Here is a 13,481-nt window from a genome sequence, read left to right on the forward strand (position 1 = left end):
AAATCACAGAGTGGTCAGCGTGGAGGAGAGACCAGAGAGCTCTGAGTGTGATGGGGTTTGCCCAGTCCGGGGAAGTGGGGAGAGTGCTGGTGTCACGGGGTCCCTGAGGAACTTGACCCCCTTCTAATCTCTCTGGCCTTCCCAGCCACCCCCGATAATCCTACAGGCTTAGCAAAACCTGTAGGCCTGGTTATGCACATGCGGTTCTGAGACAAGCTTGCCCCGCTCTTGCACACTTATCTAAGCCCCTCACCCTGTATAGATATTCGAGATCCACTCAGGGAAAGCTTCCTGGAAAAGTCTCTGCTGAGCCGACATCTTTTTTCCTTTCTTTCTCTTTTGATTCCTCCTCCCTCCCAAGCTGGGCTTCCAGCCGTAAGACTGGATGGGGAAGGTTTTAGTCTCGGAAGAGGCGGTTACAGGGCTGTGCGGGATGACGTTGTGGAATGACGAAGCAGCATACTCCTGGGCAGACCCAGCCAGCACCTGGGCACATGGCTCCACTGGCAGAGGGTGGGCCGGACGTCCCACTAACCCGTTCTCTGGTTTGGTTGTCTTTGTGCAGTGCCCAACCTGTACACCTGTTTGAAGCAGCCCTGGGCATTCGAACCTTGAACCCAGTTTGGGGAAGACCAAGGACAGAAGGAAATAAAAGCCCCATTGGGAGGTCTTGGGGAGCAGGAAAACCGCCCTTTCCTGCCTCCAAAGGTCACCCTGCCTGTCTTCAAATGCCCCTTTTGGCTGCAGCCAGTCCAGTCCCCACTCCTCCTCTATACCCACCTTCTGCCCCTGGGCTTCCCCAGGGGAGAAATGTCAACTCTAACTTTTTCAGGAGTTTCAGCCCAGGCCATTCTGAAGGTGGGAGTGAAGGAGGTGGCGGCATGGTTCCCAGGGAAGGGGAGGACAGTGTATTCACCAGTTTGCTCAGGCTGAGGAGGAAATCATTCAGAGACTTTCAAATCTAGTGGGTAAACAGATGGAGTAAAAGGGGAGCCTGAAACTAAATGACGAAGTTCAGTGCTTGGGAAACCATGCTCACAACCCCAGCACGCGTGCTTGCGCCTGACTCTCAGGAATGTGGCCTTCCATGCACAGACATCCCCTTGGCTGGCACTAAAGACTAGGGCCAGCTTTCCGGGGGGTGTGACCTGTGCAGCTGCACAGGGCTCTGAGCTCAGAAGGGCCCTGTGCTTGGTTTAATGCTCTGCTATTGCTGTCTTGAGATTCTTAATGATTTTTGAGCAAGGGATCCCACATTTTCATTTTGCACTGAGACTTGCTATGGACAAAGTGACAAGCTCATTTTTACCATGGTTGGGGAGGGCACTGGGAATAATTGAATGCAAACATCTCCATTCCCAGATGGGGACACTGAGACCCAAGGGCCAGAATGCATCCAGGCACTTCGAGAGCTTTCTCATTTAGTTCTCACACTAATAATACTAAAGTGGGTACTATTTTAATCCCCATTTTACAGATGAGGAAAAGCAAAGCTTAAACATCACCCAGAGAGTGAGTGCCAGAGGCTTCACTTGACCCCAGACCTCTTCTCCCTGAGTCTGCATGCTTTCCAAACATCTGCATAACGGGGGTTGCAGGGTGGTGGGGAGAACTTGAGCTCAGGATGCAATGTGCCTGGCCTGCCCAGGAGAGTGCTGCCTGGCTAGGCACAGCTCAGTGCGACACTAGCCCTGCCACTTCTTACTGGTGACCTCTGAGCCTCAGTGTCTTAACCTGCGAAATGGGCGTGAGAATGTTAGCCCTTTCCTGGGGCATTTGTGAGGATTAAATGCCTAGCTCAGTGTCAGGTGGGGCAGAAGTCTTGGGAATTGCACTGAGGCCCAGGCAAGTAATGACTGGAATTGGCATGAAGGGCAGAGCAGCTTTGAGTGGTGCCCATCCATGAAGTGGGTACAGCAGCCTCTACTTTGCTGGGCTGTGGACGTGTTGGCCAGATAGCATGAAAAAGCATTTAGGGCTGGGCTCACGCCTGTAATCCCAGCACTTTGGGAGGCCAAGGTGGGTGGATCACTTGAGGTCAGGAGTTCGAGACCAGCCTGGCCAACATGACAAAACCCCATCTCTCCTAAAAATAAAAAAATTAGCTGGGCATGGTGATGTACACCTGTAATCTCAGTTACTCAGGAGACTGAGGCAGGAGAATCGCTTGAATCCGGGAGGTGGAGGTTGCAGTGAGCTGAGATCGTGCCACTGCACTCCAACCTGGGTGACAGGGTGAGACTCTGTACCCCCCCACCCCCCCCAAAAAAAAAGCATTTAGCATAGTGGCTGCTGGTGGGGTTGGAGCTTGACAATTGACATTCCTCTTCTTCCTTTCTGACATCTTCCCTCACACCTTGGGATGGAACATCTGTCAGTGCAATTGGAATTCAATTCACATGCAGTCAGAGACTTAGAAGAGCAGGTGGGGCAAGCCCTGGGGCTGGAATGCACAGAAGTGTTGGCTGTGGATAGAAATCAGGAGGGAGTTCCAGGCAGGCAAATGGAATGAGCAAAGGTGGAGAGGCTGGAATGATCCCGGAGACCAGGGCCCAGTGAGGAGGCTGCTGGGCAGCACGGGGGCTCTGCCTTTGCTGGGGGGGGGGTACTTTTTCCTCACCCCCATGAGCTCCTGACACATTTCTCCTCTTGTCCTCGAGCCTCCCATTGTGGGCCCAGAAGTCCTATGGGAACCCAGCTGTGGAGTCTCCATAGCACCCAGGAGTGAGGTGCGAGGCCCCATTCCCCTCAGAGAAGCCGTCTGAGGCAGTGGGCAGAGTCGGGGTGATAGGATGGCATGGGCTGTGAGGGCCTCCTGATGAGGTCCTCACGCGTCACTGAGCTGGGTGCAACGAGCTGGCATCCTCTGCTGGGCTGGGCAGCCCTGAGCACCAGGCAGGCCCATCCATCATCGGTGGGGAAAATTGTTCAGGGAGCCAGCAGGGCCCAGCCAGATGTATGCCGTCTGGGCTCCATGAGAATGAACACGCCCTTTCAGGCCATTCATCAAATTTAGCCATAGTACTTCTATTTTTTTCCCCTTTTGTTTCAGTCAAGGCAACTTTCTCATAATGAAGACGAATGCAAAGCAATGAGTGGCTTGGTAAATAACAGGGTCAGAGGACAGGACTCCTTCAGGGCCACAAAAAACCTGGGTGGTGTTGGGTTTGGAGAAATGTTTTAGAGAATGAAAGCCAAATGTACGAACCTCCAGGGGCCTCTGCTGCTGCCTCCCGCCCTGCGGAAGCTCCACCTGCCGCCTCTAGAGCAGCAGCAACAGGACCATGTGCCATTCCCTGAGCACCCACTGAGTGCCGGGCACCTCACCCAAGCCTACTGTGGAAGGTAAATCATCATGCTGCTTGACAGCTGAGGAAACTGAGGCTCAGAGGGGTTAAATGAGATACCCCGAGAGGGGCTCCGGGTGGGATGTGAGCACTGTTGTGTTTCTACCTTCAGAAGCGCTGGCAGTGGGGTTTGCTGTTTGAGAGGCCAGGCTCTTAGGGTGGCCTGGGTCAAATGTTAACTCCACCCTTACCAGCTGGGTGACCCTGAGCCTCTTGCTTAACCTCTCCATGTCTCTAGATTTCTGGGGGATAAAACTCTCCACGTCCAAGAACTGTTTGAAGATTGAATGAGCGAATTGGTGCAGAAGTGGCAGTGCATGGGAGCTGTGCTCAGGAACATTTTCCTTTTAGTAGCCCCTTTAAGGGCGTCATTACGGTCGCAGCCTGGGGCACTGGACTTGTGCAGGGGCAGCCTCTGGAAGCTTTTGGTTGTGTCCTTTATCCTGGGCGAGGGCACTGACCGCTGCTGATTGGGGTGGAGGACGGCATGCCCACATTCTGTTGGTGTCTGTGAACTGGCTGGTGTCTGAGGCCCATGGAGGGTGCTTTTTTTGAACCCATTGCTGCCCCAGGACCTGTGGCCTTGCTGTGCAATGCAAGGGCTTAAAATGTGGCTCCTGTCCAGACATCTGGGTTGCACTCACCTCTCTAGTATCAATGCATGCCCAACGGGTCAAATGTTGAAACTTCTGGAATGTTCCAAACAGTGTTAGAGGGATTGCTTCTGTGCGTTAAAATACCTTCTTGCAAAAACCCTGATAGAGGAAAGGGAACTTTGGTGCCCTTGATAGGGGCAGATTTAAAAAAATGCCAAGTCCAAGGGAAGTTCAGGCCCTGCCTAAGAAGAACAGAAGCAACAATGTCTGTGTTTTGACTCCTGGCCCCGTGGTCTATCTGTCACACCCTCGACCCTTTCAGCGTTCTTCCGCTCTCTCTGCCCACCCCGCAGCTGGAGAGAACACTGTCTCTCCTCCTGGAGGTCCATTACAATGAAATGTCCAGCACCCACCCTCCCTTCCATTGAGTAGCAGTCATGCCATTGGGAGACAGATCTCCGGCTCCAAGGGTGGGCTCTGGTTGGCCTTAACCAACCACGTGATCCCTTCCATCCCCTGCCAGTGTGGGTTTAGGATTCTAGGCAAAGCCTATGCCCCTGACATTCCCCAAGGGACAAAGGTGACTTCACCTAAAAGTGAAGTCCAGACCTTGCCTAAGAGGAATAGAAGCAACGATGTTGTGTTTTGACTCCTGGCCCAGGGGTCATGTGCCCAGTCACCTCTGCTTCAACTGTCACACACACTCCCAACTATTTTTTACCTGCCTATCAGTCTCCACAACTGACAGGGATGGCCTCAAGGGCAGGGGCTGTGTCTCCTCACCCTTGGCTCCAGCTCCACACAGGCCCTGGCACAGGGCAGCAGGTGCCTGACCAACAGCCTTCTGTGGGAGGTTGGGGTGGGGCTGAGGAAGATGCCGTGGACAGAGCTATGGACCAGGAAGGGTGGGATGGGCTGGGTTGTTTGGAGTCAAGCAGAACGGGGTCAAAATCCTACCCAATAAAAATAAGAAATAAAAATAAAACTTTAAACACCCCCCTACCCGGCAAGTGACTGAACGGACCCCCTCTTGGCCAAGGAGACCCCAGAGAAATCTTGAAAACCAAGTTTCTGGCCATGACGGGATGGGAGGTTGCACGCGCCCCATAGTGCCCCATCCCTTGATAACCTCCATTAGACTTTCTTCCCTAAGAGCTAAACAGAAACCGGCCTTTTCAAAAGACTCCATACTGATTTCAACCAACTGCGCCTCCCTTTTGTGGTTTTAACACAAAAACCAACCAGCATTTTTTCTTGATAAGAGACCACGGATCATGGAGCGGTTCTAACCAGTCTGCAGAGGATGCACAGTGAGGGTTTTTGTGCCCCCTGCTTCACCTTTGACATCAGAGGGCTGAAAACTCCACCCTCTGATCACACTAAGGCCAACATTTTTTTGTATCTGGGGCCCATAAGAGGCATGGAGCTCAACTGTGCATGCAGATGTTTCTCCTTTCATAAATATGCATGACTCCTCCCACAGCTTATTGAATATGTATATTTGGCCATGCTGCTCAGCATAATTTCTATTCCCTTTGCCTCTTCCTCAAAGTGTCAGTTTCTGGATTCTGGCCAGAGGCCATGCTTCCCAGCCTGTCAGAATGGCCACCCTGCAGGCTGCAACTCTTTATGAGAAATAAAGCTCCTCTTTCCAAATTAACAACAGCAACAACAACAGCACCCTGCTCTTTCCCCCACTAGCTGCATGACCCTGGCTAAGAAATTACTTCTTCCTTGAGTTTCTCAACCTTGATGGAACAGGTCATCACTGGTTGCCTGAGGATCAGAGTCCCCTGTTTATTGGGGAGCCTCTGGGGGTGGGGTAGCACACAAAGCACTTCAAAGGCATCATCTTGTTGAACCTCCCACGAAGCAGGTACCAGCCCCCTTTTACAAACAAGAAGCTGAGGTCCAGAGGGGTTCAGGTCATCGCCACAGTAGATGGGTGGTGGAGCTGGGACCCGGCAGCCTGGCTATGCCACTGAGACGGCAGTGCTGGGTCGCTGTGGGCGGAGAGCAGTGAGCATGTAGGACAATCCTGAGAGCTAGTGAGTAAGTGCAGGCCCCTCCCCTCTTTGCCCCTAAGAGGCTGACCCAGGAGGTCTGACTGGCCCTGAGAAAGTGACTGTTTCACAAGCTCCCTCCTATTCCCCACACCACAACGCTGATGCAGGGGTCCACAGAGCACATTTCCAGAAACACTGCTGAGGCAGTGCTGTCTACAACCTCTAGCTGAGAGCTCAGGCTTAGAAGGCGAGGGATAATAACATGAACAGAATTCTAATAATAACGGAGCAAAGCCTCTACACAGTGCCAGGCAGTGTTCTAAACACTTTCACTCACTTAATTTTCACAATGATTTTCCAAGGTAGTGATTATTAGTGGCCCTATTTTACAGGTGAGGAAATAAGGTACAGAAAGCTTAAATAACTTGCCCATTGCCCTACAACTGGTAACAGCTGGTTAGTCAACTTTATAATAATAATAATAATAACAATTTTAAGATCTTTCCCCTGTATCCACCTGTGTCAGACAGTCTCCTGAGGTATGGGGAAGGGGTACCCAGGGAGCTTTTACTCAGGGAAGTAGAGATGTGTGTGGTTAAGACCAGGGAGCCAGAGAGATTTGGCTGTCCCCAAGTCTGTCCTAGAGATGGAGAGATAGGGCACTGGTTTTTCCCTGAGCCCCAGCCTGCCTTCTAGATGCAAGTCTTGGCTGTGAGTTCCAGGAGGAGGGCTGGTGGGCAGTGCCAAATGAAGCTTCAGGGTAGGTGGGTTGGGGCTCCCACTTGCTAGGTCTAGTCTCCCTTCCCATGTCGAGGGCCCCAACAGGACACTTGGGGGTTCCTACCTTCTTCCCCTGGGCTGCTCCCATGGCACGAAGTGGGCACCAGGCCTGGGTGGGCTGCAGGGGCCAGGCTGGGGTCTTCCCTGATGGTGTTGATCTCAGGAGCCAGGACCCAAGGGGCTCCCGGGGCCAGGGCCCCCTGTCCTCTTGCGGCTCATTCTCCCAGGCACAAAGGCGGCTTTCACAGCTGCTCCTAAGCCTGGAGCGCCTCAGACAGGCTTAGGGCGATTGATCCTGACAGACGGGCCAGTGTCCCCAGGCGGCTTCCATGCCCTTCGTGGGTCCCTGCAGCTCCTCACCTCCCAGAACCCCGCCTTTCTCAGGAAGGGAAACTGAGGCAGCTGGGAGCCGAGGGAAGATGCAGGGCAGTCCTCTCACCGCACACCGGTAGCTCAGGCGCGGCAGGTGACCTCTGGCTGGCCCAGCGGGCAGGACTTGGCCTTCTCGTCTTGCTGGGCACCGCTCAGCAGACAGGGCCAGAGAGTGGAGGCCATGGGCTGGCTGAGGTGCAGAGCTCTGGGAGGGCTGCGTGGGGATGTCAGCTTCAGCTGGATGGCCCCATTAATAATAGACCTTTGAAGACGCTTGAGGTCCGGGGCTCTCCCACGGCAGAAACTCTGAGAGCGGACTCCTTCATTCAACTGGGCAGCAGGCTGCCTGGGAGGGCTGGAGGGTGGCTGGTCTGGGCTCAGGCCAAGAAAATATCTGGAGGCCGGATTTCAGGCCTGGGGCCAAGTTCTCAAAGTGCCCCCGGCAGTCACCCTCCTCCTCATTTGCCAGCCTCTTCCTTCTCCGTGATGCCAGCTTGTGGCCGAGGTTAAGGCTGAAGAGACCTTGGGCTTGAACTGTAGCTCTGTCCCCGAGAGTTGTGTGGCCTTGGAGGCACGATGTCGTGTGTGTGTGTGTGTGTGTGTGTGTGTGTGTGTGTGTGTGAAGCACACTGCACAGAGCTATATGGGGTAAGGTGTGTGTGTACAGCTCAAGCCATCATTTTGTGAAAGCATAAATCAGAGCGTGTCGCTCCGTCTTATCTGTCACTTCACCAAAGGTGGGGTAACAGTTGCCCCCACTGCATGGGGCTGTGGGGATGCACAGAGCATCTGGCAAACAACAGTTCCTCAGAGAAGTTAGGCACTGCTGCTATCACGCTGCTAAGAACACAAATGATAAGTCCACTGCCCACTGGAAAGTCCCGAATAACCAGTTCACTAAGCACAACACCCATTCCCAAGAGGCGGGTTGGGGAGAACTTGCCACCCTTTCCTTTCCTCTAGCACGGTGCCTGGCACACAGTAGGTGCCTGCAGCACATACACAGATGACTCACAGAATGGCAGCTGGTGGAGAGTCAAGAATTAGGCATTCTAGATCCAGCCTTGCCAACAGAGCGAGATCCCCCATGGTCCACGAGGTCTGATCAACGGTCTTGCTAGGACCCTGTTTCCCTCTCCTCCCTCTCCCTGGCAGTTTCTGGGTCACAGCACCTCTCCCCCCGTCTCAGGGCCTTTGCACTTGCTATTCTTTCTGCGTGGGATGTTCCCTCCCCCACTTCCCCTCCATTCCCCATATGTTGAGCGTTGCATGATTCCATCCTTTTTGTCCTTCAGGCTCCTCAGAGCAGCTTTCTCCGATGCCTTCTGCAAAGCAGGTCCCAGGCTCTCTGTTTATTACTTTGTCGTAGCACTCATCAGCAACTGAAATGATAGGACTTCTGTGTTTATTGTCTGTCTCCTCTGCCTGGAATGGCAGTTCCACAAAGGCCAGGGCCTGGTCTGTCCTGCTCCTCAGTTTACCCCGAGTCTAGAGCAATATTAGTAGAAGAATCCATGATGGAGGATTAAATGAAATAGTCTAAGTAGGTCGAGTGCTTAAGGCAGTCCTGGCTCATCGAAAGTGCTCACTGCATGGCACTGCTTAATACTGTTGTTGTTGTTATTACTGTATTTCCTCCAATATCCGTGACCCCTCCAGCCAAGCAAACATGTGGCTTCTTCCTTCTGCCCCTTCCCTTGGGGTTCAGCCCCTGCCTTCCTCAGCTGCTCCCCACTCCTTTTCTCCCTGTTCCAGTCATGGCCTGATTACAGTTTCGGGTTTCCTGCAGAAAGGAGAGAGTCCACAAAATTGTAAAGGGAAATGACTAAATTGGCTGTCAGATGGAGCAGTAAAAATGCTGTAAGTCAGCGCTGAAGATCCAATTCCTCTGGCAGCCATCCCATAATTATCCACCAGTTTGACTCTTGGTGGGGTGGGAGGAGAGAAAATGAATTTTACGCATTTATTAATTTTTTCCATCTGCTTGGAGCCCTTCTGAAATGTGGCTTAGTGCTGCAGTGAAAGCCTGGTTGACGGAGCCTGTGATTGTGCTCTGAAGTCCAGCCCCTGGCAGGATAATGACCCAAAATGCAACATTCAGGCCACATGGCACGGGCAGGAGGAATGGGGGTGGAGGCCCCAGAGCCCAGGCACAGAGGATGTACTTGGAATACGTGAACAGATAATTTATGAAGTGATAGCTGGTGGTGGAGGACCAACGAGCAGGTGTTCTAGATCCATTTTTGCCCTATCTCAATGCGTGTGCTGGGCACATCCCTTAGACTCTGTTTCTTCGTCTAAAAAATGAGAGTAAACATCTGCTCCTTCTGGACCCACAACCTTATAGAAGGAAGTAAGGCTTACAAAGTGTGAGGGGAGCTTTGGGCTTTAAAAAGAGGAGCTCTAAATCCCTTGAACCCACTTCCTCTCCATCTCTGCCAAAACAGTGAAGGCAGAGGTCGAGAATTCTAACTCTGAGGTTCTGTGCAATCTTCAAAAGTCTTCAGAGGCATTCAGGAGCAGGGGAAGAGGGGGAGGAGAAAAAGGGGAAGGGAGGAAGAGAGGAGGAGAACGAGGATGGGAGAAACACTGTTTACCTGAGAGTAAACAGTATGTTTAGGGCAAACATATCTGTTTCATGTAATGTTGGAGACAGACTGGAATTCCAGCCCTTATTCTGAGACTCCTTATCTATGTGACTTTGGACAAGTCACTTGACCTCTCTGAGCCTCATCTTCCTCCTGTGTAAAACAGGATAACAATGGTTCCCACCCCGTGGACGAGGGGGCTATGAGGATGAAATGAGGTAATTCATGCAAAGCTCTGAGCAGAACATCTGGAAAACTGCAATTCTCTGTAGAAGTGAGGAGCTGCAGTTGTTACACTATCAGCAAGGCTGAAGATAAGTTCAGTGCCCCTTGGGAAGTCCCAGATAACGAGTTCATTAGGCACAACAGCCTTTCCCAAGGGTTGGGTGTGTGGGGAGACCTTGCCAACCTTCCCTTTCTAGCTTGTGCTGCCACCTACTGGTGAGGACCAGAATTACAGCTTCTGGAAAGCTCTCCCTACGACCCCACCCCTCACAGCTCCATCCTCACTCCTGGGGTGGGTGGGAGGCACATTGGCAGGGAGCGGGGAGGCAAATCCAAGCCCCCAGTTCTGAGGTCACGATTAGCTTGCAGAGATTCCTTAAGGCTTGCCGACCCCAGTGAGAAAGTGTCCCAAGTCTTATCCATTTCACTTTCTGATGATCCCCGGGACAGGCCCCTGGTCCAGACCACCAACCTCTCTTCCCGGATGACACGACATCCTCACTGGCCTCCCTTCCTCTACCCTTCTCACAGCAGCAAGGAATTTTCAAAATATGCAGATCCGGTCACCTTGCCCCCAGCTTAAATCTCCCAGTGTGTCCCTGCCCTGGGACAAAGTCCAAGCCCTCTGCCCAGCTCACAAGTCCCCTTGGGCTCCTACCTCCCACTCAGCCCTGTCACCCACCCTCTGCCCCTTCCAGGCCTTGTTTGTGCTGTTCCCTGGCCTGATATGCTCTTCCCTCCCTTCTTTGCCTGGCGAGCTCCTACACACTCCTGAGGGCTCAGCGTGGGTGCTGCTTCCTCCAGGATGCCTTCCTAGATCCCCAAGGCTGGGGCAGGGGTCCTGTAGTCTTCCCCCTTACCAAGCCATGTTGTCTCTGGATTTGTATCACGCGCTAGACTGAGTGGGATTTTCTTCACCGACTGCTGGGTTTTCTTCACTGCAGCAGCCGCAAGCCTACCGGACTCTTGATCCATAGCAGGTGAGTCTTAACTGCTTGCTGAGTGATGAGAGCGACTCTTTATGGCGATAAAGATCCAACTCTCTACAGCTCGAGCTGACCTGGGGGTCCCTGTAGTGGCCACAATGTCCTGAAAATGACGTTGAGAGTCTGACGGGTGTTTGCCACTTTTGTGACACCCAGCCCAGGGGGGCCTAGTGTGACTGGCTTGAGAATGCAGTCTCCTTGGTGGGTTATGGGGGTACAACGATGGCCACTTGGGCTTATCTTCTGGCTTATTCTGGGCATCTGAGGATGTGTCCCCTGAGGCCTACACCTTGTCAAGGAGTGGGAGGCTGGAGGAGGGCATGATCCCTAATCTCTCCCTTGTGTTTCCTGGTGTGGAACAGCACGTTGCCTCTTCCACGGGCTCCACATGGCAGTGGCAAGTGCAGCTCCCCCACTCTGAGCTCTTTCTCCTTGAGAACTGACCCCTTTTATGACAACAATTCCTGCAGACCTGGAGGTCTTATCTCCCAGGCCAGGCTGCGGCTCAGTCCCATCCAGCTGGCCATGCCCACCGCCTCTCTTAGGATGGGTCCCCCAGGACCCCACTTGGGATAGGGATCGTCATGTAGGTGATTGATTTGTTAAGGACTGGCCCCTGGGGACACTGGTAAGGCAGTGGAGGAGCAGGATGGGAAAGGGGAAGGAGGTAAGCAAAGGGACACTTGCAGGCAAAGTCCCAGTTCCCGCCTGATCCCTCTGGGAATCCTGGAGTGTAAATCGCACCTCGTGGTCATCATGCCCCAGGATTAGGAGCTGGCCTTTCACATTCCCACACCTGCCTGTCATTAGCTAAGGAGCTTCCTGGTCTGTCTTCTTTGCACTTGTGCTCAAAGAAGGTATGAGTAGCCAAAGGCAGTTCTTCAAAGAAGAGTTCAGACTGACCATTAGCAATAAAATGTGGGAAAGGGGAACTGGGACTCTTCCCTGCATTCTCTGATTGAGCCAGTTGACATAGTCTCTGTCTTCTTTGAAGTGTTGCGCGGTGCACTTTCTGGAAAAGTCCATGTGTCTTCTCTTCAACCACGCAGCTACCCCATGTCTTAAAATGGTGGCCACTGCCAAGAGCCCTCTGCCTAGCCCTGTCCCTGCTCATAAGCTCACTTTAGAGGTCTTTATACGTTCTTTAAAAATTTTATAAGGTACTCTTGCTTGTTGTAAAGCGAAATTTCCAAGCTCTCAAAGGTGTTTATGGTCATGATGAAAATTTCCTGCCAGCTTCATTCCCAGAGCAGGTTTCTGGGAAGATGTTTTCCAGGTAGTCCACTGATGTGGTTGGAAGTGGCTGCCAGCATGCTCCCCCTTTCATCCCTGAGGGTGAGCTGAGGTGAGTTGGGCAGGGAGTGATGGAATTGACAGGATGTCTGGATGGGCACCTTCTGGCTTCCTCAGCCAACCCTGAGCATGGCTCTCCCCAGGGCTCTTTGAATTTTTTTTTTTTTTGAGATGGGGTCTCACTCTGTCACCCAGGCTGGAGTGCAGTGGTGCAATCTCAGCTCACTGCAACCCCCACCTCCCGGGTTCAAATGATTCTCCTGCCTCAGCCTCCCAAGTAGCTGGGATTACAGGCGAGTGCCACCATGCCTGGCTAACTTTTATATGTTGGCCAGGCTGGTCTTAAACTCCTGGCCTCAGGTGATCTGCCCATCTTGGTCTCCCAAAGTGCTGGGATTATAGGCATGAGCCACTGCACCTGGCCTGGACCTTGATTTTGATATCACTGCAACTGTAGCCCATGTCCCACCTGCTGTGGCCCCTGGTGGAAGGTTCACACACACTGTTGTCTCTACCCCAGGCTATCTTGGCACATCTGATGTGCTCCCAGGCCCCAGGTCTTGGGAGCTGTGAGTCCCAGGCCACTGGTGGGCATCTGTGCTTGGGCAGAGGGCTTCTTCTTCATTGAAGGGTGGTGTCCCCAGCACATACTCCGGGAGGCTGAGTAGCAACGCTTTCTGCCCCCACAACCCCCTTTCAAGACTTAGTCTAGAGCCTGGGAACTGGGCCCTTCTCAGAAACCTCAGGCAGGTCTTGGCACCGTATCCCTTGGGCCTTCCCATTTCAATGTTCTCCTGTGGCCTGCCAGCAGCTGGCATTGCCCTCTCTTGGCTGGGGGCTTGCTGTGAAGCCACAGAAGGCCACTCTTCCCCAGGCAGGGCAGGCAAGAAGCACCTAGGAATTCATATCATCCCCAACACCAGAAGCCCTCAACAAACCACTGATGGGAGTCGGTGTGTAAATACCCCAGCTCCCTCACTCCCCGGTGGAGTATCTCCAAGGTGCGTGTTTTACCCTGATTCCTAGAGCTTTGGGTGGGAGTTAGCTCCAGTCCCCACAGGGGTAGATGGGTTGAAACCACACCCTTTACTGGCTGCCTTCCCCTCCTTTCCCTCGCCATCTCACTTCCCTACTTCTCTTTTTGTTTTTTTGAGACGGAGTCTCGCTGTGTCTCCCAGGCTGGAGTGCAGTGGCGTGATCTCGGCTCACTGCAAGCTCCGCCTCCCGGGTTCACGCCATTCTCCCGCCTCAGCCTCCCAAGTAGCTGAGACTACAGGCGCCCGCCACC

The 13,481-nt window shown here is 53.1% G+C and overlaps 1 protein-coding gene across 1 annotated transcript in view; it reads right to left on the reverse strand.

The window, feature by feature from the left end:
* Nucleotides 1-7,434, reverse strand: part of LOC105482965 (family with sequence similarity 107 member A) — a 63,663-nt gene extending 56,229 nt beyond the window's left edge. Inside the window, exon 1 of the mRNA XM_011743500.2 lies at nt 6,794-7,434. Coding sequence (XP_011741802.1) covers nt 6,794-6,817 — 24 coding nt within the window. The 5' untranslated portion in view covers nt 6,818-7,434. The remainder of the gene's footprint in view (nt 1-6,793) is intronic.
* Nucleotides 7,435-13,481: the final 6,047 nt, after the last annotated feature.

Source organism: Macaca nemestrina, chromosome 2 (genome assembly GCF_043159975.1).
Source record: "Macaca nemestrina isolate mMacNem1 chromosome 2, mMacNem.hap1, whole genome shotgun sequence".
Classification (NCBI taxonomy): Eukaryota; Metazoa; Chordata; class Mammalia; order Primates; family Cercopithecidae; genus Macaca; species Macaca nemestrina.